The following is a 25,414-nucleotide window of genomic DNA, read 5'->3' on the forward strand; positions in this document are numbered from 1 at the left end:
TTAATGCCTAGAGTAATTGGCCAGGTGTTGTCTTCTGTGATGAAGTTCAGCGGCACGGCCAAAAAGTAACTTCCCGTGGTGCAACTACGATGAAAAGTGATTATGCAAGGCAGTGGTGAGCAGCATATGATGATGTATGATCCAAACAAATCTACCTCTGGCTCTGAGACAACAGCACATAGGCAACTGGTATCCTGATGCAATTAATCTCCACAATCTTTGGCCATTCAATAAGAGCACTAATGCAGAAAGAGAGACAGACCTGTTTACACGCAGGCGCCGTCTGTAATGTTGATTACTTGCTTTGTTATTGCTTTGCAAGTGTCACCAAAGTTTGCCCGAGGATATATTAACTCTTTTCCCATGATAAGCTTGATGGCTTCAGTCTTGATGCAAGGCTGATTAATACGATATCAGGAGAAATACCTTATGGTGAGAATGCATGCACACAGGAATGCTCCGGATAATCCCTAACCACAAATAAATAAGTACACACACACACACACACACACTCGTATTAACAAACACTCACCATCCCACCCTAAAAATAGACCAGTGGACAAAGAAATGTTTTCCAATTGGATTTCTTGAGCTCATCCGTTGATGAGAGTCTGCCTGTTTCATTGATCCCATATGTTATCTCAGCCTGAGAGGACCTCTGGTCCAATAATGACAGACAGATTAAAAGTCCTTTCAGGTTTTGTTACGTATAACCCAGAACCCCCCAAAAAAAGACAAGAAAGACACAAACAAAAGAGATTTAAGACAAGCATCTCTGCAAAGTGATCAAAATAAATGACAAATATGAAATATAAAATACATGTTAACTTTCTGGTGAGCAAATATTGACAAGTATTTAACTTCCTTAACAGGACACAGCTGAATAATCGCTGGTGCAGCCAAGTGGCTTTAGAAGTCACACATTAGGTTAAATGGAGATCACCTGTGGGGATTTTGGGGGGGGGTTCAGATCAGATCTCATCAGAGCTGTTCGTGGCTGGACTTGAAAAAGTTTTACTCACAATCCCAATGCAACCTGACAGAGCTTGAGCTAACCCCAACCCTTTGCAGAGAAGAATGGGGTAAAACTGCAGAGTCTGGGGCAGGTTTCTCAAAGATATTTTAGACTGGTCTGCAGCGTTAGCCACCCTACCCCCAGGCAAACGCTGCATACACATCATGCAGGAGGGGAAGATGCCAGTGTTTTTGACTTGTGAGTGTTCACGTCATCGGACAACTCAAGATGGCAGCTGTCAGCTGCAAAATATCTGCTGGACTCTTCTTCCAGAAGCCAGAAGCTCAGTGGTTTGATGAAGTTACTCAGTCAGCCATGTTTTTTTTCAGTTAGAAAGTTTTACACTGACAATGCAATTTCTCCTTGTGCAATGGTGAATGTGGACGTCTTATTAGTTTGATCTGAGCCGTAGTCTTTGACTGTCGAGGCAAAACCCACACAAGACATACAAAGATGATACACACCTATCAACACAGACCAAGAAGTTCATCCAGTTTTAATGACAGACTTTGAGAGGGTGAATTCTTATGCAAGCATGTACTTTGTAATTCATATTTGTAATTAATGTAAATTACTTTAAGAGACTGCTTTGAAAAGAAATGCTCTTATTTTGTTGATTAGTGTATATAAAATTTTTTTTAAAAAAGGCATAATAAATGTGCTTTGATTCGATATTGTAAGAAAACAAAACATAACAACATCGAAGGTGGTGAATACCTTTTAATTTAAACTGTGGCTACAGCTCTTCTGACTTGTGTGATAGTATTTGCAAAGGTTTTCCATCTAACACACCTTCAAACCGGCAGTTGGCTTGTTCGTGCAGCCTGTGTATGAGAGGAATTACAATCAAGCTGTCATTACCTTGAGGCCAATTGTACTGGTAATTGTGAGAAGATGACAACAGGTTGGCCGGCATTAAGGCTCATCTTCCTCTGGCTAGTTCAGCACCTGCCTGCTGGCCACCAGCCTAATTTTTTTCCAACAGCCTCAGCAGGAATGATTGATGCCTGAAGGCCTCTGATGGTGTGTGTGTGTGTGTGTGTGTGTGTGTTGCTGCCAAGCTGCTCTATCCATACAGTACTCCCTCTTGAAGCTCATTTAGGCCACACCTGTCACCGTGCACACTGGCTGCTTGATGTTCTCCCTCATAGGCTCACTGTCGCCGGGCACACACTCTTTCAAGATAAACCGCTACTGTGTGGTGCTGATAATATTTTGGAAATTGTAATCACCTCAGGGGGGATTTCTGAGGTGATGTAGGCCAAAAAAAAAATCTGTAAATCTACATTGTTTAGCTGATGCTGCACAATGCTAGGTTTGTTAGAGGAAATATATACCACAGGCATCAGGCAGTGTAGTTGACAGGAAGGTCCTTGTTTACGTCATTCCACAAATACTGGCCAACTATTACAGTTTGTGCTATTCAGAGCAATCCCCACAGTCCTTTCACCCCCTGTTTTGTCCAGTCACATATGTCATAAGACCACCAATGTGGAAACACTTAAGCTTTTTTCTCTATTGTTTGGTGTCGATAATCTCAGTATTTGCCTTTTGTATGATGACCTCAGTGCGTTGCGGTATACTGAACTCTTTATCCTCTTCTTATACCACACACACACACACACACACACACACACACACACACACACACACACACACACACACACACACACACACACACACACACACACACACACACACACACACACACACACAGCTCTTTTAGTTCCAAAGAATTTTAAACCTCCCAATGTCCTGATACTATTGCATTTTTCATTGGTATTTTAAGCAAAGAGTTGTGAGGTCTTAGAAGTCAGCTGGCATTAATTCCTCTGAGGCAGAGGGATTCAACTTCTCCCTGGAAAGAGGCTTAAAAGAAAGTTCTCCTGCTTCCAAATGACTACATTTCTCCTTTCTCATATATATTTTTATGTTCCCTAGTGGACAGGAGAACAATAGATAATTGAATGTGAATATAGTTTGTTCTGTTTAATGCCCGATAATTAATTTAATAAAAGAAAGGGAAAAAAATGAAGATTTGTTTTTCTTCCATATGCAAATAATAAATAAACAGAGAAGTTGACTAATCTCATTGTTCTCTATGGTTGTGGGCAATGGACTGTGAGGGGTGCAGGTGTATACATAATACATCAAGGCAAGAAGAAACACAAGGAAACTCAGATCATTAATGCTGCTTTGTGGAAAAAACATGAAATTTAATGTATTTTCTTCAAACTACTATGATAGCGAGCCGGAGACATGAGTGACCCCATATCTCCAGAGATCAGAGAGGTTTTTGCATTTAACGAGACAAGAAGCTTAAATTAACTGAAATATTCTTGATGTGCTGTACAGTGGAGGTTGTATTAGACACTGAGGTATAAAGTCCACTTAAGATTAAATGAACTTCTCCATTCGCATCACGTTTATTCTGGCCATTTTGGAGAACCAGCGGTTGGCGTGCGTCTTACTGTGGGATGCGATTTGAACAAAGCCAAATTTTTGGTACAGGGAAACGGCTGCCGTCTGTGGCGAGCTGACGTCCAGAACGAGGCGAGCGTAGCCTCGCTCTTTGCAGAAGTCCAACGCCTTCTGTGTCAGCTGTGAGCCCAGGTTTTGGCGGCGGCACGGAAACTCCACAATCATGTGGGACATCTCGCCGTAACTCCCGTCTCCAGCATCTCGGTCAAACTCTGGGCCTCCTCCCATCACTCCTCCGTTCCACTTATCCAACCTCTCGCCTTCTTCCTCCTCCCCACTCTTCCCCATCACCGCCGCCATCCCCACCACCTTGGACTGGCCGTTCACGTCTGCCTCTGCCACCCAGAAACCGTTATCTGGGTTTTCCAGGTAATTGGCTTGAATGTTGGCCATGTCTGCGCTCAGCCGCCTTGTCATGTAGCCCTCATAGATATCATGGCAGCAGTAATAAATGAGGCCGGCCCAGGCGCTGCCAAAGAGTAATGCTTGGAAGTAAGAGCTGCCACCTAGCACGTAGCCAGCCATGGAAATACTCAGAGCAATGCCAACGTGGTCTGGGTTGCTCATGGCCTTGAAGAAGGCCGGGTACACGTGTTCGAGTATCCCGTCACGAAAGAGTGACATGACCACATGATGATCTGAAGGTCTGTATTCCCTGATGGAGAACTGAACTGTATGTTAGACAGAGAGAGAGAGAGGGAGGGAGAGAGGGGAGCTCAGTGAGACTAATCTGCCTGTTGTTGCAATGAGAAATTCCTGCTGGATTTCACAACAGACTCAATGCATCACGTAACTTGTTGGAAAAAAAAAAGAAAAATGAATCAACAGACCTCCTACTAAATCTTTTTAGTTTTAATTTAACACCAATCCACATGAATATATAAAACCTGGCATTTGGGTATGACATCCTGAGGTGAAAGACGCAATTAAAATTATTATGGCATTGTTTCTCTTTAAGATTTCAAGCACGAGAGTCATTCTGAGATGGAATACAATTAGGTCTCAAAAGTGCTAATGATTAAAATCAAGGTGAGAATCCTGAGGCAACAAACAAAAGGTCTCTAAGTTTTTTAGTGAAATGTGCTATGTGTCGTCTCGGCGTATTAGCGCTGCCATTCATTTGCACCCTTAGCTGTCTTGTTAGTGCTCTTGTTCGCAATCAACTCGGCTACTTGAAAAAGGCAGAAAAGATGAACTTAATCAGAACGTGAACTTACAGTTATTTTTCTGGGCCATGCTGACACACTCTCTCCCCTCGTCTCTCGCTCACTCTGAAGGGCTTTATGCTGCTGCCGCTGCTGCTGCTGCCCCTGAACTTAAGCTACAGATTGCGATAATCAGCCATTCACAAGAGGGATTGAAATTAGTCTGAGCATGCTCACCTATGAGTTCTCACACACACACACACACACACACACACACACACACACACACACACACACACACACACACACACACACACACACACACACACACACACACACAGCAAGAACTTGTAGACCTTAAATGACTTTAAGTGCTTATTGTATGAAATAGCAAGGTTCATATAAGACATTTTACAATTAGATTGTGATAACGGTGCTTTAAGTTTAATTGAAATTAATCACAGTGTTGCCTTGATTATGAAACAGAAAGCAGAGTATTTTCTTTAAAAAAAAAAAAAAAACTTAATTAGCTTAGTCAACAGAGTAAAGAACTATATCATTGGATTTCTCAAGGAGGATGAGCACAGATCCTGAATATATTAAGTCAGAAAACTGAGCTGAATGTGAATTCAGCGCTCGTCCGGGCCCTTCATAGATATCTCCAAGAACAAAATGTTATTAACCTCTTTTTAGGTGCTTCAGTTTCAGTGGCGCTCTCTCAGAAATCTGCTCTGCATCTCGACACCGCTTCTTCCCTGCGATATAAAGGTGAAAGTAAAATGAATATTGTCCAGCCCCCCCGACATAAAAGTGTCCTGTGGCGTCAATGACGGTGTCTTGTGCAATAACCCACTGGCCCTCTGACATGATTCAATTTCCTCGGCAGGTGAAGGGCCCTTACACCTGTTTAAATCAATAGTGCTGCCTCATGAATCCGTGAGTGCTGGAAGGTCAAGCAACTCTGGAACTTTTTCAGACCACTTCACAACCACCATGTGAATTCTGAATTCTACACCCTGTACAGCGAAACCTCCCCAGACCACTACACCCACATGTGCTTATACAGAGAGGGCTGTAGGCAGCCACATCTCCAGCTTATATCTTGTTTTCCAGTTACGGTGTCGTGGAAAAGGTAATTTTTTTTATTATTTTTTTTGAGCGAAGCAATACATTTATTGAGGTTTATTGGGATGTATGGCAGACTATCACACCAGAACCCACCATTCACATCAAGAGACTGTCTGTGGTTAGATGTATAGGCAACAAAAGCACTTTGGCTTTCTCACCTGTCTCAGGCAGAGACAGGTGAGAAAGAGGACAGCGCACTTACAATCGCTTCCTGTATCGGTGTCACATGGGTTTCACCACTTCCCTGCCTCTTTAGGAGACCAGCAGCAGGTCTGAGTCTATTTATTCCAATGGGAGAAGTGAACTTGATCACAATCCCACAGACACCGAAATAAATATTGGGTCCATTTTTCACAAGCAACATATCTTCCAAAAGATCTGACACTAAAGTGGTATTTTTCCGAAAGTCGGATCAGGAGAAAATTAACTGTATATGAGACCTGTCTCTGTCTCAGAAACACACTCTCGTGAGATCTGGTGACACAGATCTCTTCTCTCTGTTGGTTCTGGTCTGGTTTCACCACTGCAGTGCTGCTGACGTCGCTTCCCAAAAGGATAAACAGAACTTTAGAGTCTCTCCTGAAACATATTTGTTGTTCACATAAAATGTGTCAGAAACTTGTGTTACAAATTAAAAATTTAAACCCTTTTCACTCTCACATTTTTACATCTGGCCAGTCACAGCGGCTGAGAAGTGGGTGTGATTGTCAGATTGTGGGTTTCAGAAAGTTGTGAGAAAAACAGGGGACCCTAAGCTGCTCAAGCAGGTGGTAGGCAGTTCTGATAAATACATACTGGTGCCTTAAATGTGATGTCACATTAACTTGTTGGTGTGATTTCTGAATGAAATTTGCATGTAATTCTTACTAGGTAACATTTTTGTAAAACTTTCAACACGCAAATCTGAATTGAAATATTAACGTAAAAGCTGCAGCAGCACAAGTTAGATGCACAGAGACAGAAAAACACGTCTTATTGGCCTGATTAATATCACTGTCACACACCTTTTCAGTGTCATCTCCTGTGCTCCGTTCAGTAAACCATGAGACACTTTCACCTTGGTTTGAGAGATTCAGATCAGACTATGTGCAGAGGAAAAAAAGGTTAAAAAAAAAAACCAAAAAAAAAAAAAAAAACCTTGAATAACTCCAAGAATACGCAGATCATCTTATATGTTAAGATTAGCCTGAAAGAATATCATGTAGCATGTAGACAAACAGAAATGAAATGACTTAAAAAAGTTCTTGCTTCTTCTTGTTTGCACTGTCACACTTTGTAAAGTAGGCATCAGAATTCTTTGTCTAATAACTGATGAAACTCATGAGGAAATTTATTAGGGAGATGGTGTGAGTGAGCGGCATTAACTAAGACTTCAACAGCAAAATAAATTCTAAAATCCATCTATAATGCAGCCTGTGAGAAAACAGAGAACTTCTTTGTCTTCTCTTGGCTCTGTCCTGCAGTGTCATGTTTGAATGAAGCCAAAAGGAACATTTATGCAAAAGTCACCCACGTCTTCCTTGGTTGTAGGTTGAGCCGGCAGCAGTAGTCAGCTGGCAACTGACTACTGCTCGCTTTGAAACACGCCGACTGTCTGCAACTGGAGGGAAAATTAGTGTAATGTCAGATATGACTGGGAATGTATGATTTCACTGTAAGTCAACTGGCTTTTCAAACTTTTCATTCACACTTTCATACAAATAAATCACTGCAGTGAGCACTGATAAATGTTTGGGAGCAATGAGGTACTTCGATCAGGTCAAAGGCATTTTGTCACATACCTGCAGCCCTAAAAAAAACACAAACTAAAAGTCAAAACCATTACTTGTAAATTCATAAGTACAAGCTGTAGCACAACCAAACATCATGAATGAGTCATGGTATGAATTTCTTCAGTGCATTATACTTCATCATTGCAGGTGATATTAATTTCACTTGGTAAAATTAGCCAAGTGTGCTTCACTGTTGATTGCACATTGTCTCGGAACAAAGAGTCAGAAGAAAACAGGTCAAAGTTGCCCTGGAAACTAACCACTGTAGACTAACTACATGCTCCACTTCTAATGGGCCCATGAGAACCCAATGAGCTGCATTTTTATTCATGGACATGTACTTGCACAGGGATTGTAAGGGAAAGAGCCTGTTCAGTATGCTTGTCATAGAGCTAAGACATTAAGGGATTAAAGCATTACATTATTGAGTTCTTTCCCCCTCATATCTAGTGGCAAACCATCATTTGAACGCATCTCAGACAACTTTATTTCAAACCTACAGACTCTCCACTAACTCTGAATTGAATCCCTTTTAGTTTGTGGCTATCTGTGCCTCAAGATTTCATATATACAGAGCTAAAACACTCCACAGAGATTTCCATTTAGTTCCAGCCATCTTTCATTATTATTGTAATGCTTTTGCTCTTGCATAGAATACATGTTTGGAAATGCCTCAGCATTTACGATGTGGTAATTTCTGAAAGTAAAACATGGATATTGACTCACACCGGTGACTTCTACCTATGCAGTACGATTCAGTAAATACACCTCCCTCCCTGCAGGACATAGGCTATTGGATGTCTGGCAAACACAAAAAAAAAACTCTCTGCTACACAACTGTGATGAGGGAAACATTCACTGTGATAAAGAATCTTGATGGTGTTTGTGATTCACTATGAAATTCTATGTTGGGAGTCGATGGGAGAAAACAGTGCATTTATTTCTACATTATGTCTCACTCCCACTGTACAAAACCATCAAATGAGAGACATTATTTTTGCACAGATGAATCTGTCTCCAAACTCCATAGTGACATCAAATGGAGATATAACACATTAACATTTTAAATCAGAGTGAAAGGCCTGTGTTGGAAATGCTGTGTTTGCTTCAGTCTCCCAGAAATTACACTTATATTTGAAGGGAACACGATGATTAATTAATGAATTAACAATTAATTAATGTTCATTTACAAATCCGGCATAAGCAAAATGCTCAGTGGCAATATATGTCATTTATTTTTTCTCCAGTATACTAAATATTTTAATGGTTACATTCACAACTATTAGTTAAAGGAAAAGTTTGACATTTTTGGCAGTTATGTTTGTTCGCTTTCCTGCCAAGAGTTAAATGAGAGGATTAATATCATTCTCATGTTTGTACAATAAGTATGAAGCCATCACTAACTAACTTATACCCTTTTCACACCAAAATTAGCAAGTACAAGCAGGTTTTTTAAATGTGGGTACACCCACTATCACAGGCGATTAACACCTTTTACGCTGGCAGCCGAGTTTGGTTTCTGTTCAGACTGAAGACACACACACAACTACAGGGAGCTATGTCGTCACATGCAGTTGCAGAGCTCATACAGATACAGGGGAGAAGGAGTGAGCTGTTAGCTGCCATGCAGACTCTCTTGTCCGGGTTATTGCTCCTGTCAGTGTTGGAGCCTCCGTGTGAGATACTTCGATCAGATATATATATATTTTTTTAACTTATTTCAGGGCTGCAGCTCACTCTCTCATCCCTGTGCGCAGTGTAGCCGCGGTGTTTCTGGTTCAACAGCACTGTGCTGGTGCAGGTGACAAGTCTGTTTCTATTGTTTTGTGCTCTGAAAGATAGAAAGGGGAGCGAAAATTAGCATGTTCGCCCAGGTGATGTGTTTTCAGCACTGATCGGAGCCGGAGTCAATAAATACCTGCATCTACAGCTGTCATCTGACCTGGGTGTGAAAGCTGATTGTACCCTATTCACTGCTGACAAAAGGTTTTTTTGACCAGTGGTAAAGGGGTAAAGAGCGAACCTGGCTGTTTGCCAAGGTAACAAAATGCATCTTGTTTGTTTAATCTGTACAAAATCAGATGTGTAAAAATGTTACCATTTCACAGGGGATTATGTATTAAACTGTTCCTTCTCTGGGAGCAGTAACTTTCATCTCTGCTGGTTGCTTTGGGACAGAACCAGATTAAATTGTTTCCCTGTTTCCAGTCTTTGTGCTATGCTAAGTTAGCCAGCTGCTGGTTTCATATTTACCATACAAACATGAGAGTGCTATTGTCTGGTCTTCTCTCATCAACTCTCAGCAAGAAAGCAAATCAATGTATTTCCCAAAATATAGAATTGCTCTTTTAAGGTTATGTAAAGAAGACACAACATGTTTACTAACAACATGCAGACTGTGAAGCCTTGGGTCCAGCATCAAAGACCTGCGCTTTTTCCACCCACCACCCACCCCGACTACCTCCCTGCAAACTCCTGCACTCGAAAACACTTTGCCGCCGTGCATAAATCAAGCAAATGATATCAGTCTATAAAAATCAGTAGTATATGAAGGTAATTTCTAGGGAACAGGCTTGGTTTATCTGTACATTATTGGCAGCAGAATTGGGAGGTTTGCATCTTAGTTTATGTTGCCATGAACGCAGATTCTCACAGTTTGTGTAGCAATTGTGCTGAGAATCCAGGGAGCACTTTATGTTTTGGTTGTCTCGTAACACTGTTTTAGATTAAGAGATATATCGCACTCATTATGAAACTCTGAAGTCACAGGAGAGCCAAGAGCAGCAGATGGCTGTCCCCTCTCAAGTCCTGTTTTATGATAATCTTACTTTATCACAATCCAAGTTATGCCTACTTCTTTGTAACTGCTAAGACACTTCACCCAGTGTATGCGGACAAAAGTGATTGTCTCACCTCAAGGTGAGAATCCCAGGTAATTTTCATGCTGAAAGTAACAGGATTTCAGACAGACACGAAACTCCCTCAAGATGTTACAGTCTCCAGTATTTTAAATTCCACTGAATAAAAGAAATATGTCTAGACATACGATGGGTGAGTGATGATGGGGTCACTTGTACACAGTGAGCGAATGACAGGTGATCGCAGAATATTACCGAGCTTCCTTCTTTCTACAGCTCACAGATGTTTCATGTCTATATCTGCCACACTAAGGATTTTACACTAGAATAGACAAAAAAGTTTGTAATAGCCACAACAGCCCCATGAGGTTGTTTTCTCTGTACACACCACACAGTAGGACGGTTAAACAGTGGAGGTAAATCTCTTCTTCTCAGCCAACCATGAAGCAACAAAGTTTGGCCTGAGGGGGGTGAGAGAGAATTACAACGGGATCATATCAGTTCCTCTATTGCAAGACAATCAGTGGAGCTGATGACCGAGTACATTTCAGAAAGCTACCAAAATTACAGCACATTGCTGCAGGGAACGTGGCTCAGCAAATGCCGTTGCTGTCAGCCCATAGATATCTAAAATATTATGTGTAAAAACAATGCATCCTCTGGGGAGCATGGCCGCCTGTGGCAAATAGCTGAGGGAATAGGATCACTTGTTTAAGGGATGTTTTGTTGCAAATAAGATGGGTGAGTAAAACAATTCTGACTTTTGGTGGCACTCAGGCATCTCTACAACCACTGGGATTCGTCCTCTGAGGACCATGAATACCTCTGCCAAATATCAGAGTAATTTAAAAAAAAATATTCATTGTGGATTTGACTCATTTGGACAAGCTTATAGTCCATCATAAACAGGGTTGGTGGGTTGACCCCCAGTTCCTTCTATCTACACGTTAATGTAAGATTAAGATTAAAATTAAAGTAGTCCTGTATTAGTCCACAGTCGGGAAATGTGCAGTATTACAGCAGCAAAGTGGACAGTGCAGGAGAAAAAAAAATTGCAAATGTCAGTATCAAATTCTTAAAAAAAAGATAAATAATAGATAATGTAATATCTACAACTGGATATTTACAAAATATCCAGCAGAAGCAGCAGATAAGGGATATTGCACGGTTGGTGAAGTATCCTTAAGCAAGGTCCTCTAATTTGTGATATCTGCACTGCTTTCAAGTTAAAAGTGCATTAAATTGAAATATTTAACTCTGAACCAAGGTGTTGCATTAAGGGACCAATAGATCAGACTGACCAACAGGCTGAAATCCCTTGAGCAGAGTTGGAAATTACAAATCACTTCATCCAGCTCAGTTTAAATGCCCGTCAGTACATAAAATAGCAGGTGAATGCATCACTGTTTACACAGCCAAGACGATCAGCACTGATTCTGATTCAGTGGTAAATTCTAAAGTCATGCTATCTGTGTGGTGGCATCTAGATGCTTCTATGAAAGCTACATGAAATCCAAAACTGAATGGTGAATAGATCTACATACATGTAACGAGTCCTTCAAATGAAATTACAAAATACATTGATAGTTCATTTTCTGATATGATCCTACAATCGACAGGGCGACATTGACACAGACCTTCCAAACCATCACAAATCAATAAGTTTTATCATCTGACAATGTTATGGGTAAGGTTGGTTATGGTTATGGTAAGGTTACGGTAAGGTTATGGTAAGGTTACGAGGTTACGTCACAACTGCTGTCACTCTTAAAAGAAAGATTGGCCGTCAGTCTAAGATGGGAAGCAAACATCAGTCTCACGTGTTGAAGTCTGACGTTTTGGTTGACCTCAACCATCCACCCTGACCTTCTGTATGTAGATTTTGTCGCTCTGTAACAATGTCATCTGTCCTTTCTCCAGATTCACAAGAGTCATAATTGCCACGGTTGCTAGAGGGCTTTGTCATCTGTAAACATGTTGTTTTCGGGGATTTGCCGAAATGACTGATGCTGTCATCTTTCATGGGAGGACAGGCTCTCTACATCTTGAGGACTACACTAACTGACAGTTTGTGAAACGCTTCAAAAACACCCACACGCATTCTTTTCTATGTAAACCTGCACGCTGGAAGTCTCTTGATCCACATCAGGCAGCAGTTTCATCACATTTCATTCCCAGATCAGCATATTTCATCCACAGACGCTTGTCTACATGGTGAGTCCGGTGTGCACTGATTTCCTTATCATCCTTGCGAGCTAAAGACGCAGCTACACCAGCAGCTAACGTCTTATCTCACCGCACTGCAGGACTGAGCGGTTCAGAAAATCCTTTGTTCCCACTGACATCAGGCTGTTTAACACCTCAGACAAAGGCAGTGAATCTTGACATGGACTTAAATCTTACATGAATACATTAATGAACTACTGGACAACCTGAATTTCCCCTGGGGATTAATGAAGTTTTTATCTATCTATCTATCTATCTATCTATCTGTGATAGGGCTGTGTTGCATTTTACACTTTGTCCTCTGAGGTACAGTATGTGACAAAAATAAAGCATATTATGGTCCATATTTTACTAGTTTGTAGTTGTAGTTCTAGGTCAGGATGCTATTTGATGCACACAACTTTTTGTTCACTGTTGTAAATTGTTATTCTCCATTTTAAAAAGGAAATTTACACAACAGGCCACATGATGGGCAACTGTTCTGATTTAGTGTGTGTCATCTGCAAAATCAACCTTATTGGAGAAACTATTTTATTTAGTTTGAGTTTTTGAATCATTTTACAGTGCAAGAGCAACACAGGAAATCTACATTCAAGGGGACTACATAACACTGATATTGGTTAGCTGTGTCTTCTAAAACGATTGTTAATGGAATCTAAATACAAATGAATAAACACTGCAAATCCAACAAATAAAAAAAAACATTGAATAAAGGTGGTTTGTTTGCTCTTAGCCTGAATACAGATTGAATGACAACAAAAGGCTTTTCAGCAGAACTATATTGTGGCTCAGGCTCATCCCGAGCTCTCTGGGGATGACTGGGGCAGAGAAGGAAGCTGCAGCAGCAGCAGCAGCAGCAGCAGCAGCAGCCTGAAACTAAACTCCATCTATCACACTTAAAAAGCTGCCCACCTCCACCTAGCCACCAATAAGCCAGGAGATGTTGGGGGGGGGGGGATTAGACAGGGATTTTGTAGCAAGATGAAGCTGTGAAGAACCACTGGCTTGTTTTTCATTAGGAGAAGCTGTTATTGTGTAAGCTTGATTACTGACTTGGGGACATGGCTCAGAAGAACACAGGTCCTTGCGTGGCTGTGGGTGACATTAAACAAGTGATCTGTCTCAGATAAGACACATTTTGAAAAGGAAACCCTGATAAACCACATGATGCAGTACTGAGGACGAAATAAATCCAAATATGTAGGTGAAGAGAGAAACACATGATATTTTATCCACTCACTCAGTCGGTGTGATGTGGTAAAATGAAGACAGAATCAGGCACTACTCCTGTACGACCTTGCTCACACTAAGACTCTAAATACGGGAATAACTTGAAAACCCTTGCAATGAATAACTGACCAAGGTAAAGCAGACAGATTTGAATTCTTTTCACCATTTCTTTTATCTTTTTATCTTTTTTTTTTTTTCCCGGTCACAGTTGTCGAGAAATCAACACAGATGTGCTTCTGCATGCTAGAATTAACAATGCTTTTAAATATGTAGATGAGCTACACCAAGTTTACAGCAGAACTTATAATCAGGGAAACGAGACTCCAGCTGTGATGATCACCCACATTTTCAAATTACAGATGTGACAGATGTTTTTACATATTTTGACTGCAGCGTGTTGAATGTGTGCTGTTCAGCTTTATCAAACCTCCTTTCTGACTTTAGTTCTGCTCTCAGCTCCTGATTCTCTACAGAAATCCTGTTTGTGAAAGTTTCGTCCGTTCATCTGTTTTAACATCATTATTATTCATGCGTTCTTTCTACCCATAAAGTTAAATATTGTCATTTTCATTTCACCTCCATTTCTGATGTTAATGCACGGCAATCTGATGGAATGCCCTGTTTAATGTAGGCCTTAATTTCACATGGCCATGCCGGCAGAGCAGTAAAGTCAGTTATTGGCACTTTCGGTTATTTATTTTTCCATTACCTGGTGGTGTTCATCTGAAGGTAAACATCCTCCTGTTTGACTGAGAGGAGTTTTTTAATGGACTCTGCCAAACTGTATCCCTAAAATTGGATTAGATGTAGAGAGGATCCAAGTGTAAAATGTTTCTATGCATCAAATCATTTTATCTGATAAAGCATATTACAAATGCAGATCCCATAATGCACTATGCATAAAAGTACAACTCTTTTCTCTTTGAAAAAGGTGAAAGCACTATATGAGAATGCACACTGAACTCCGGGACTGAAAAGAAGAATAAAAAAAAAACAATTTACTCTATTAATTTCCTGTATTTTTTTTTGAGAATATTATTAGTTATTGCTGTTTTGGTGAGGCTCCACTAACAGGGTAACAATAAACAAAGCTAAACGAGACAGCATCACCCTGGCATCCTGCTGCTCATCCCTGTTGTACAGTAAAGGTTCTACAAGTGACCTCTGCTCCAGCCAATTTCAACACTGAATTGAGTGGAATTATAATGAGACAGACAGAAGCAACAGCTACTGCTGCATCAGTATGTCAGATGGTCTGGGTCATCGGGGTCGTGTGGCCGTTGTTATTTTCATGTCGGGAAATTAAATTAACATTGAACCTGAAAATGAAGCTCTTGTGCTGTTTGGATTTTATCCCCAGAGTTACAGTGAGCTGCACAACTCAGAGAGTATGCACCGACATTATTAAGTTGAATCAAATTGTAACTTTCAAGAGTGGAAGAAGTGAGAGCCAAGATCAGGGCGACGGCTAAAGTGCTTTCCTGGGGTAGTAATCACTGGCTACATGTGGCCTGTGCTGGAAAGAAAAAAGAAGATTCAGTTCAGATTCTTTAAAGCTTTAGTCTAAAATATACTCAATAAGAAGTGAAAGTCCTTCAAATACAGAAATATCCTCAGCAAAATGTGCTCAAGGATCAACCATGAAAGTACGTCTGCAGAATGCACCTCAAACGCACAGTATGTAACTTCTGCCACTAGGAGTCTCTCAGTCAAAACAATGACAAAAGACGGCGTTGGGTGACATCATGGGATCATGGGAGTTACTGTAAGATTCTCCCAGTTTGGATTCCTTCAGTGTCAGTCGTTAAGGAGGTTTTAACCTGGAGCTGAATTATCCACAGAGGTCTCCTCCTCTCCAGAACAAACAGACCCTGTGATTATAACCAGTAAAAGCAGCTGTAAATAAAGTAAAGTAAAATAAAGTTAATTCACATTTAAAGTCAATGTTTGGCCAATGCTATACAGAAGACACAGGACGCTGTGGAAGGGTTGAGAGCTGAGAATGCTGCTAACATCTGTTTCAATTGTTTCTTTGATAACTTATGACCTAGACTTTCAAGAGGTTTTTACCAGCAGCCGAGGTTATTCACAGAGGTCTCCTCCTCCCCATAACCAACAGGCCAGGGAATAAAAACAACAACTAAAGCAGCTTCACATTAAAAATCTGCCATTTCCCGACACGCTTCGGCAGACACAGGATGTCCCTCTGCTTTTTTCTCTGATAACTTAAGATCCAGACGTCTGATGAAAAATCAGATCCTTCACCTGGTTAAAAAAAAAAAAAAAAAAAAAAACATACTTGAAAATGTGGCTTAAAACAGGATAAAGGTCAATTTTGAGCTTCTGACTGATTAAAATCACAGATTTCTCTGGGTTTGAGAATTGCTAGAAACACTTCAGATAATGGAAGTACATTTTTACAAATATATAACATAGGGCTAGTCGTTTTTAGATATTTGAATGTGGAAAAGTTATAATTTTAAGAGTGTCATATAATAACATAATATATAATATCTGTTTTACTGATGTGTTAAATTTTTAGTTTATCATACAATATTCAAATGGAAAATTCTGAAGTACAGTATTGAAAAATAAAAAATAAAATACTAATGATCAAGTAGAGTACAAATACCTTATAATCACACTTTAAGTGCAGTACTTGAATGAATGTATTTCATTATTTTCCACCACTGCATTTTGCTGAACCTCAATTTGTGCAAACTTTCCGTCTGTTTATACATCACTCCACTTCATGAATGTATTCACATCACATTCAACATAATGGCTGAGCTACTACAACAGAGGCACTCCACTGAGGGACGGCAGAGCCATGCTAATTCAATGTCATCCGTGAACGGCAGAAAATCTCCCTCTGGAATCGCTACAAGCAAATGTGTGCCAAGTGTCTACTTAACAGTGGACTCTTCAATCCATTCAATACTGCAATCAATTATTACCCTGAATTTCACCAGTAAATCACTTATTTTGGAATATCCACCAACTGTTCAGCAAGAATGTGAATAAGATGATTTGCCAAAATGTTGAACTATTCATTTAATTAATAATGCATTTAGCTGATATTGTAATTTAATGGTGTTAATTTGCAATTGATCAAAATACACACAGTGAACCTGGAGGTGTGGAGGCCTAGGGCAGCTGTCTATTTTGACAGCCTTGTTTGTATGGGTGCAAACAACAGTTTAGTCTTCTCAAACATGTTGGGTTAATTCACCTAAATCATCATCACGTTTCTCTATATTGTTGGCAAGATATAGTGGGGTTTGCAGCACCCATTCAAATCTACATTTCCAGAAGGTCCAGGGAAAAAAAAAATCTGGGTTGTCTTTCTTCAAAGACTTTGAAAACATCACACTTAAAAACACTCAGACAGAGACAGGCTCACTGAAAGCAAATGAGGTTAGCACTCTCTCCTCCGTGCCAGTGAGAAGTGATTAGGAGAAAATGATTTTGATGCACAAATATGTATCAGACACGGTGTCTCTCAGTGTGCTGTCTCTCCTGTCCTGTGACAGAGCATGATTCAACAGCTGACACTTGCTCCAACCTCTGATTCTACATTTTAAAAAAAAATCTATTTCCAAGAACAATTATTTCATTTTTCAAAAAAACATGTAAAAACTTGTTAAAATATTCATTGTTTTATTCATTGCAGTGTACGACTATTTTTTTCATGCAACAGCCACTCTGCCCTGCAGAGACGTTCACATTGGCCACAGTGCCACTTCAAAGATACTCAGATGGCTCACACTGTCTGGTTTACAATCGCACAACTGAAAGATAAAGATATATGTCAGGATGGAGGAGGGTGGAGTTCCCTTGATGATTTCTAATCCTTTATAGAGCTTCTGAAGGGAGGAAGCCTCAAATGAGGTCAGACTGTTAATATTGTGTGAATGTTGCAAAGCACCAACAATATCTTTAGATTATAGGCTGAGGACATGAGACAGAATCATCTTAATTAAACAGATGTGATGATCAGCTGTGGAATGATATTTTCTTTTTGTTGGATAAGGGGCAACATTTCTGAAGATGCTCAATCAAGTTTTTCAAATTCAGTTTTTATTTGTTTACACTATTACTGTAGTAAAAAAAAAAAAAGCCCTTGTTTGTCATGGTTACAAAAATAAACACACCAAGGACAGCTGCATACATACCTTTGTCGCCATGGTTACTATAATAACCGTCATGACTTGGTTAGGTTTAGGAAAAGATGGTGATTTGGCTTAAAGTAAGTACTTCCTCAACTGTGGATCATCTTTGTTGTCATGGTTACAACATTAACAATGTGGTTAACGGTTATGGATAAAAGAAACAACATAAACTGCTACTTTCACGTGGGAATCAAACACCGCTCTCCTGTGTCATATTCCTGTGTTTCATTGGCCCATCCATCCACCCGTAAAATATAGGAACTGAGTCAGGTGGAACTAGAAAGCTAGTAAAACAGATGGACTTTTTTTTTTTTTTTTTTTTTTTAAATTAAAACTATGACTGTCATTGAAGCTATAAGCTACATGACAAGAATAGTTTTAGACGCTTCATTAAGCAGGCCCTCACTGAAATCAGCACCATCAGTTCTCCCCTAAGTTTTACTTTGAAATGCTTTTCTTGCAAGAAATTCTGCCCTCGCAGTGCTCTCTCAGTTCATTTAATGAAGTTGAGATCATATTTAAATCTTGCACTGGCTCGTTTTTTTTTCCTTTTTTCTTTAAGCCCACCACAGAGCCCTTGCTAAAATTTTCCAGGCTCAACCCACATCATAAAGGCCTCTTGTGTTGTTCATTCCATCCAAAGTTAATATTACATACCTTATTTTTATATTTATAAACTGACTCACCTGCTAGAGAATTCACAGTGGTGTCATAGATGCAGCCCTTGTAGCTATCCGTGTGCATTTTTACATCTCTACAGAGGGTATAGCGTCTCCAAGAAAAGTTGTTCGAAGGTAGCTCAGTTTTTTCTAGCCTTCATCAGATATTGCAGGTATGGTCTCAACATTTACAATCACAGAAGCAGGGAGATGGCCTGTAATTGAAATCCTGCAACAGATCTCCAAACAAGGAAGCCTGTGCATCTCAGATACAGTGATACATAATATGTTCCAGTCTTCACCTCATAAAAACTTCTATGTATGCAACAACAGTTCACTGGATATGACAGCAACATGATGCTGAAATATTTTACAGGTCAAAGATTTACTGTCTGAATGATTGTGTGAAATGTCCTCATGACATAAACGCATGTTGAATGATTGTCCACAATGAATTATAGATTTAAATATGCTTTTTTTTTTTTTTAAATAAAGTGCTTGAGATTATACTGTTTGTGGAATTCACATGCCCTCTGCCATCTACAAAGCAAAAAAACAAAAAAGGGAACAAAAGAAGAGAAAGAAACAACCTGAATACCCAACTAATCCCCCTCCCACGCAAGTCCTCCAACCCGAACGATCATATGTCCCCACGCTCTGATACAACCAACAGGTTTTTCTTGAAATAGTGCCCCAATGCTGCCAGGCACAGCAACCCTTTGTCATCATGGTTACAATAGTAAACACACAGAGTGTACCTGACCTTAACTGTCAGGTTTACATGGTTACCAAACTGGTTAGTTCCAGGAAGAGATTGTGGTTAAAGTTAAAATATGTAGTTCTGGGGTGCCGCCTGGTAGAGGTGGCTCACCTCACTGCAGTTTTAATAAAAGCAGAAGTACCAGGAAAAAATAACTAGTAGTAATAACTGTTCCTGAAGGTTACCATGGTTACAATAATAGATTGGGAAAACTTTCAAACTGGAAACGAATAGCAGCCTCCAATGACAAAATCTAGTGTTTTTGTCGACTAACAGAGTTTCTGCTCTTTATACTATGTCACCCTCCTTTGCTCCCATCATATTTACTACACCCATTATAGGTCTTTTAACAATAAAACACAACTATGGCTTGTAATAAGCTGCAGGACAGTCTCACGGTGCAAGTTACATTAGTCTGACAGATAGAAAACACAAGCTGAAGATTCCATTTAACATTAATCCAGACTGACAGGAAAAAACAGTCATATTCTGTTTCTATGCCAATGTGTCAGCTGCAACTAAAGCTAAGTTTAGTTATTGATGAACTAACACTTTGGTTACTCAGTGCTAAAGGCAGCCAGCTGAGCAGATCTCAGTAGCTTCACTCTGAACAATTTCATGTGATTTAGTGGTTAAATCACATATGTAAATGTATTCAATTGCAAATGACTGTATGGTATTATTTTCAAGATAGATATTATTAGTACTAAGGTAGAAAGACAGAAAGCCTTGATTCCCATAAGTTATAGACTGTAAATATTTATTTCACTGACACAAACTGGATCAGAAAGCTGAGAGGACGCAATTTGTTGAAGATGCTGCACTTCCTTTGAGCGTTCTGTGAAGATTAAAAAAAAAGAAGAGCACAGAGTCTGCAATTTTAAGGTACTGTATGGTTTCTATGGCAATTTTTTTTTTTTTTTGTGTGTAATCAGCCTAAAAAGACATCATAAGAAAGCAATACTTTTATGTCTGTTTTACACTTTTCCTTCGAGCCTGAAAAGTCTTTTTTTTCCCCCAACTTCAGTGCTTCTGCGGTTACTGTACTCTGCCTTTGTAGGGAGCAGGCATCATAAATCATACACTGTCAGTCACAATTATACAGACATCCACTATACTGATGTTATTCCCAAATCTAATTTATCTTTTGCAGGGGGAGTCTTTTCTCAGTATTGCATGAAAGCCTGACAAATAGATTCGTATTAAATTTATTAAAGGCCTTAAAAAAAAAAAAAACACACATTTTCTCAATCAGCTTCCTAATATCAGCAAAACGGTCTGACATGCACGTCATTTTTTTTTTTTTTTTCTTCTTAACATGATTTATTTCTGTCTTTGCTGTTTTACCACAGCTCCTATTGCTGAGTCATGATGGAGAAGAAGGTGATGTCATGTACATCCATGCATCAGTGTAGAACTGGAAGGTGAAATGTCATGGAAGACCAAGTCCCCCTCCCATGTCAAGTCAACTCAGCTCCAAATACATAGGACCAAATCACAACAGAAGTTATCTCAAAGCACTTTCCATAAATAGCAGGTCTAGATAATATTATTCACAAAGAGACCAACAATGTCAACCATGAGCAAACACTTGGCATCAGAGGAAATACAAGGGAAAAAAAAGAGGCAAAAAACCTAAAGCAAAACCAGGCTCAAGGTGGGCGGCCATCTGCCTCGTCTAGTTTGGAGAGAGGTTGATAGTGAGAGAGAGAGAGAGAGAGAGAGAGAGAGAGAGAGAGAGAGAGAGAGAGAGAGAGAGAGAGAGAGAGAGAGAGCAGGAGGAAGGAGCACAATGCATCCATGAGATGTAACACTGGCAGATAGTGGGATTGGGCAACATCAAGGAATCCCTCCAGTGGCTATAAAAGGCCAGACTGAAGGACTGTGCCGAGTATGGATTAGACATTAAACAAGTACCCAATTCCCGATGAGACACACCATTTAAAGTGGTTGAAACAACAGAGTTAAGATTCAGTGGTACTTAAGGTTCCACGCTGACATGCAGCTGCTACTGGCTAACCAAGCAGACATCGTGGTGTTTGACAAGAAGCAGAAGAGGGGAGTTGTGATAGATGTGGCAATCCCAGCTGAGAGTAACATCAGAAAGAAGGAGCACAATCAGATCGAAAAGTACCAGGGGCTAGAGGAACAACTGGAACAGATGTGGACGTTTAAGTCTAAAGTGGTATCAGTGATTATAGGAGTATTCGGGGATGTGACCACGAAACTGGGCGAGTGGCTCCAGCAGGTTCCAGGTACAACATCTGAGGTCTCTGTCCACAAGAGTGCAGCCCTATCAGCAGCTAAGATGCTGCACAAAACCCTCAAACCCTCATTAATCAGGGGCTGGACCCGAGCTTGAGCATGACACCCATATCCCAGATTTTTTATATATATATATATATATATATGTGCAATCCTGTAAATCCTCCTTCATGAAGGTTATAATCAGTTTGTGTTGAAACTGTTTAACTGTATGATCATTTTGGAGGATGTAGCTTTCCCAATTAACAAATCTCTTCCAAGTATTTGACAAAAAATTCACTGAAATCGTAACTCCATCCATGTCAGCTAACCATATTGAATACACAAGATGTAAGTTCCCAGAAAACTCTTCATGTGTGTGGTTAGATGACACAATCCACATGGTTTTTGTTTTCAGCCACTGAGCTCTATTAAATTGAACCACCTACGATCAGTGCTGCAACATCCCTTTTTGATGGTATTCTCTTCTGCGCTGGTCGAGTGGCCTAATTGAAAGAATTGAATAGATTTACTGGCAGGATGACATTAGCTTACTGGCACACATCAAAGTTACATTTGCCATTTGGAACCGAATGAAGTGTTGAAACCAAAACTGAAGTGAAAACACAGCGCAGCACCTACTGAGGTGTTAATAGAGGAGACTCAGCAGCAGGATCAAGGTGAACAACACCCATAGACATCACATTGTCAGATTTTATAATGAAATTCATAAACCATATGAATGAGGATTTACAATGGAATTCAGGAGCACAGACGAATGCAATGCCATGAATCGATCAACTCTTTTACTGCTCAGCCACAACGCAGAGGCTGATTTTCTTTGTGCTTAAATTTGGGCGGCATATTGAAAAATTACATTTAATTGGGTGAAAAATAGACAAGTCATAATTCATTCTTGTTTCTCCCCTTCTTTTTTTTTACACCATTAATTAAGCCATGTGTATGTCTCAAAGAAGGGAGGGATACTAGAGCGATTAAAGACATCACAGAAATGTCACCCTAAAGGACGACTGCATGAAATCTTCTGTGCTGTTATTTTCTGTTGCTGCATCATAAATTGAAGCTAATTGGGCGACAGCAGAGCTGAGTCGGTGCTACACTAATATGACTGAAGGTTCATTGGTTTAAATCTCTACTTGGGGAAAATCCTGCTGGAGTAGCTGTGAAACATCCTTCTTTGGTAGATGCCATTAGAGTAATTTGAGCAACACACAGAGGTTTGGATTGTCCTGCTGAGGCTGCACAGAGGTCATCAGCTCAGTGTATGTAAAGAGCCAGGAGCCCTGTGTGTGTGTTAAAAAAAAAAGAATAACACCTGAGAACTAAAATATGACCCAAACATCTTATTAGCAACAAGACTTTGTGCCTATAGCCATGTTAGCAGCGCTGTGAGGCTACACTTGGACACAGCAGTACTTCAAATATCAGAATGCTAACATGCTAACAATGCTAACTAGCATTGGCGACTGTCTATGATGCAGAATCACCCCCTACTTGGAAACTAAAAGACGTGGTTCTGCCAAACTTTCTAAACTCACCTGGCCGCTGGTGACCGGTCCAAAGCTCAGAAAACAGTATCTAACACCAGGCACAAAGGTGTAATTTAACTTTAGTCAGTACTGACGTGCTACACATCGTTAGCTCGGACAGAAACCATGAGTACAAAAGTATAATTCGTTCAGATTTTACTCTCCCTACCTTTGAAGCATGAAGTCCTGACGTCCATTCATGGATTATTTATATCCCTTTAGTCCGTAAGTGTCCACAGATTAAAGTTTTTAAAGTGTTTTTGCAGAAAATTATTCCCGGTTGTGAATATTGTCGTGAAATCCATCAACTTCTTCTTCACTTCTTTGACAGTTTTTGACAGTTCCGGTTGGGGGCGGATGTGGGTCCAGGCTTGTTTTGGTTAGTTCACTGCCGGGTTATTAACAGCGACACGTTTCTCCGCCTAGAAACAACAAGTTGGAAAAAAAAAAAGAAAGAAAAAATAATAATTGATTGAATAATTATATTTTCATGGTTATAGGACAGTAATTGTTTCATTTCTGAGGTAAAGTTGATAGAAAATGAGGCTGTTTGAGAGCTTCATCCCCATGTGTCATATTTCCATTAAATCAAAGATACAAGCTTGTGTAAAATAAATAATAAAATTCTCAAGTGACCCACTGATGGAGGGCAAGATCATGTTCAACAGCTGCAATTCTTCTCCTCCACTGCAACAGCGCCCAACGCTCATGGGTAATGTAGTATTTACACCTGTCCACTGTGCCAAAATGACGGACAGAACATGACTTATCATAAATATCCTGACAATCTTGCATTTCTGTGTTCCGTAACATAAAAGATATGGTTTAAAGAAAAAAGAAATGAAATGGGAACACAGAAAAACACTTGGCCCCCTCCCACTCCACTCCACTCCACTCCACTCCCACTCTATTAGATTCATCATCAGGAGAACATGAATGTCTGGACAAAATTCAGAGCCAAACCATCTGGTAGACGTTGAGACATTTCACTGTATTATTGAGAATCTTGATCTGCTGGTGGCGCTGTACGAACTCAACAATCACCATAAGGATTCATCCTCTGGGCCCCATGGATATCTGAACCGAATCCCTTCTGCAATCCATCCAGTAGTTGTTGAGATATTTAATTAAAAACTAAATATGACACCCTTATGGTTCTCATGGAAAAGTAAGGGTGTCACCAAGGTCAGTGTACTTCCTCTGGGAACCATTAATGTCAGTGCAAATTGTAATGGACCATGAAAAGTGTGGCTAAAGTCACCAGTGTTTTAAATGTACTGGTTCCATTAATATGTAACATCACTAATCAAATATTTGGTGAGGTTTAAAATGTCGGCTGCCTCTTGGAATAGATGAGTAATTCCGATTGTCTCCCAACAGCCTGGATGTGTCTGTTTCTCCAAAGTCTTTGCAATGTAACTGACATAAATTCAGTCTTTGGTAATGATATTCATTGAAATATTTAGAGGCATTCTACTGTCCTTCATACGGTGAGTTATTTGGTCCATTGTTCCATGCTGGATATGGAAATGCATTTTCTGAAGTCATATTCTCAGCATATTAGGGGGCTCTGATTAAAGCAGATAAGTGATGGAAACTTACAAGCTAAGACTCCCACACATTTTTAGGTATTCTAGACGGAGACTGGATGAAACACGGGTGGAAGTTTTAATTTCCAATTCAGCAATTCATAAATGAAAGATAAACAAATCTTTAAATAAACCACTGGATGTTGGCTCTGGGACACCAATTTGTTTTCAAAGCACTTATAAGTCCTGATTGCTACACTGATGACACACACTCACACACACACAGACGCTCACTCGTGCTCACGGAGGGATGAGTCCACAGAAAGACTTGTCTTCATCATTCAGATGATTCATGCGCTGCCGCAGTGGAAGTGTGCCTTTATTGTCTTGGCTGATCAGCTTGATGGACAGTAATGAAATGAATGACAGTGGATATCCCAGCGTAGTCCTCAGCCTCCGCACGTAGAGCAATCCAGAGTCCCTGTCCACTGGAGGTGTAGGGAAGGAATTCATTATCAACAAATTAATTAGTCTTAAAAGTCTAACACAAAACTTATCAGGCCTTCGGTCCATGCAGTTTAAGCTCTGCCTCCAAAATGACCCGTCGCTGCATTGTGCCACTCACAGCCCCTGATACGTGGTCTC

The 25,414-nt window shown here is 40.1% G+C and overlaps 1 protein-coding gene across 8 annotated transcripts; it reads right to left on the minus strand.

The window, feature by feature from the left end:
• Nucleotides 1-3,187: 3,187 nt before the first annotated feature.
• Nucleotides 3,188-23,712, minus strand: LOC139621085 (probable N-acetyltransferase camello). Of its 8 annotated transcripts, XM_071477321.1 has the most exons (7): nucleotides 23,410-23,681; nucleotides 23,250-23,289; nucleotides 7,283-7,369; nucleotides 6,774-6,851; nucleotides 5,325-5,396; nucleotides 4,714-4,817; nucleotides 3,188-4,167 (listed from the first exon to the last, which is right to left on the minus strand). In XM_071477321.1, the coding sequence occupies exons 6-7, from the start codon at nucleotides 4,730-4,732 to the stop codon at nucleotides 3,413-3,415; spliced, it is 774 nt and encodes a 257-aa protein (XP_071333422.1). In that variant the 5' UTR covers nucleotides 4,733-4,817; nucleotides 5,325-5,396; nucleotides 6,774-6,851; nucleotides 7,283-7,369; nucleotides 23,250-23,289; nucleotides 23,410-23,681; the 3' UTR covers nucleotides 3,188-3,412. The 8 variants fall into 8 exon arrangements, with proteins under 8 accessions (XP_071333422.1, XP_071333424.1, XP_071333423.1 ...); XM_071477323.1 differs by lacking the exon at nucleotides 23,250-23,289; XM_071477322.1 differs by lacking the exon at nucleotides 6,774-6,851.
• Nucleotides 23,713-25,414: the final 1,702 nt, after the last annotated feature.

This window comes from Trachinotus anak, unplaced genomic scaffold, assembly GCF_046630095.1.
Source record: "Trachinotus anak isolate AG129_WGS33_773 ecotype Australia unplaced genomic scaffold, CSIRO_AGI_Tana_v1 ptg000004l, whole genome shotgun sequence".
Classification (NCBI taxonomy): domain Eukaryota; kingdom Metazoa; phylum Chordata; class Actinopteri; order Carangiformes; family Carangidae; genus Trachinotus; species Trachinotus anak.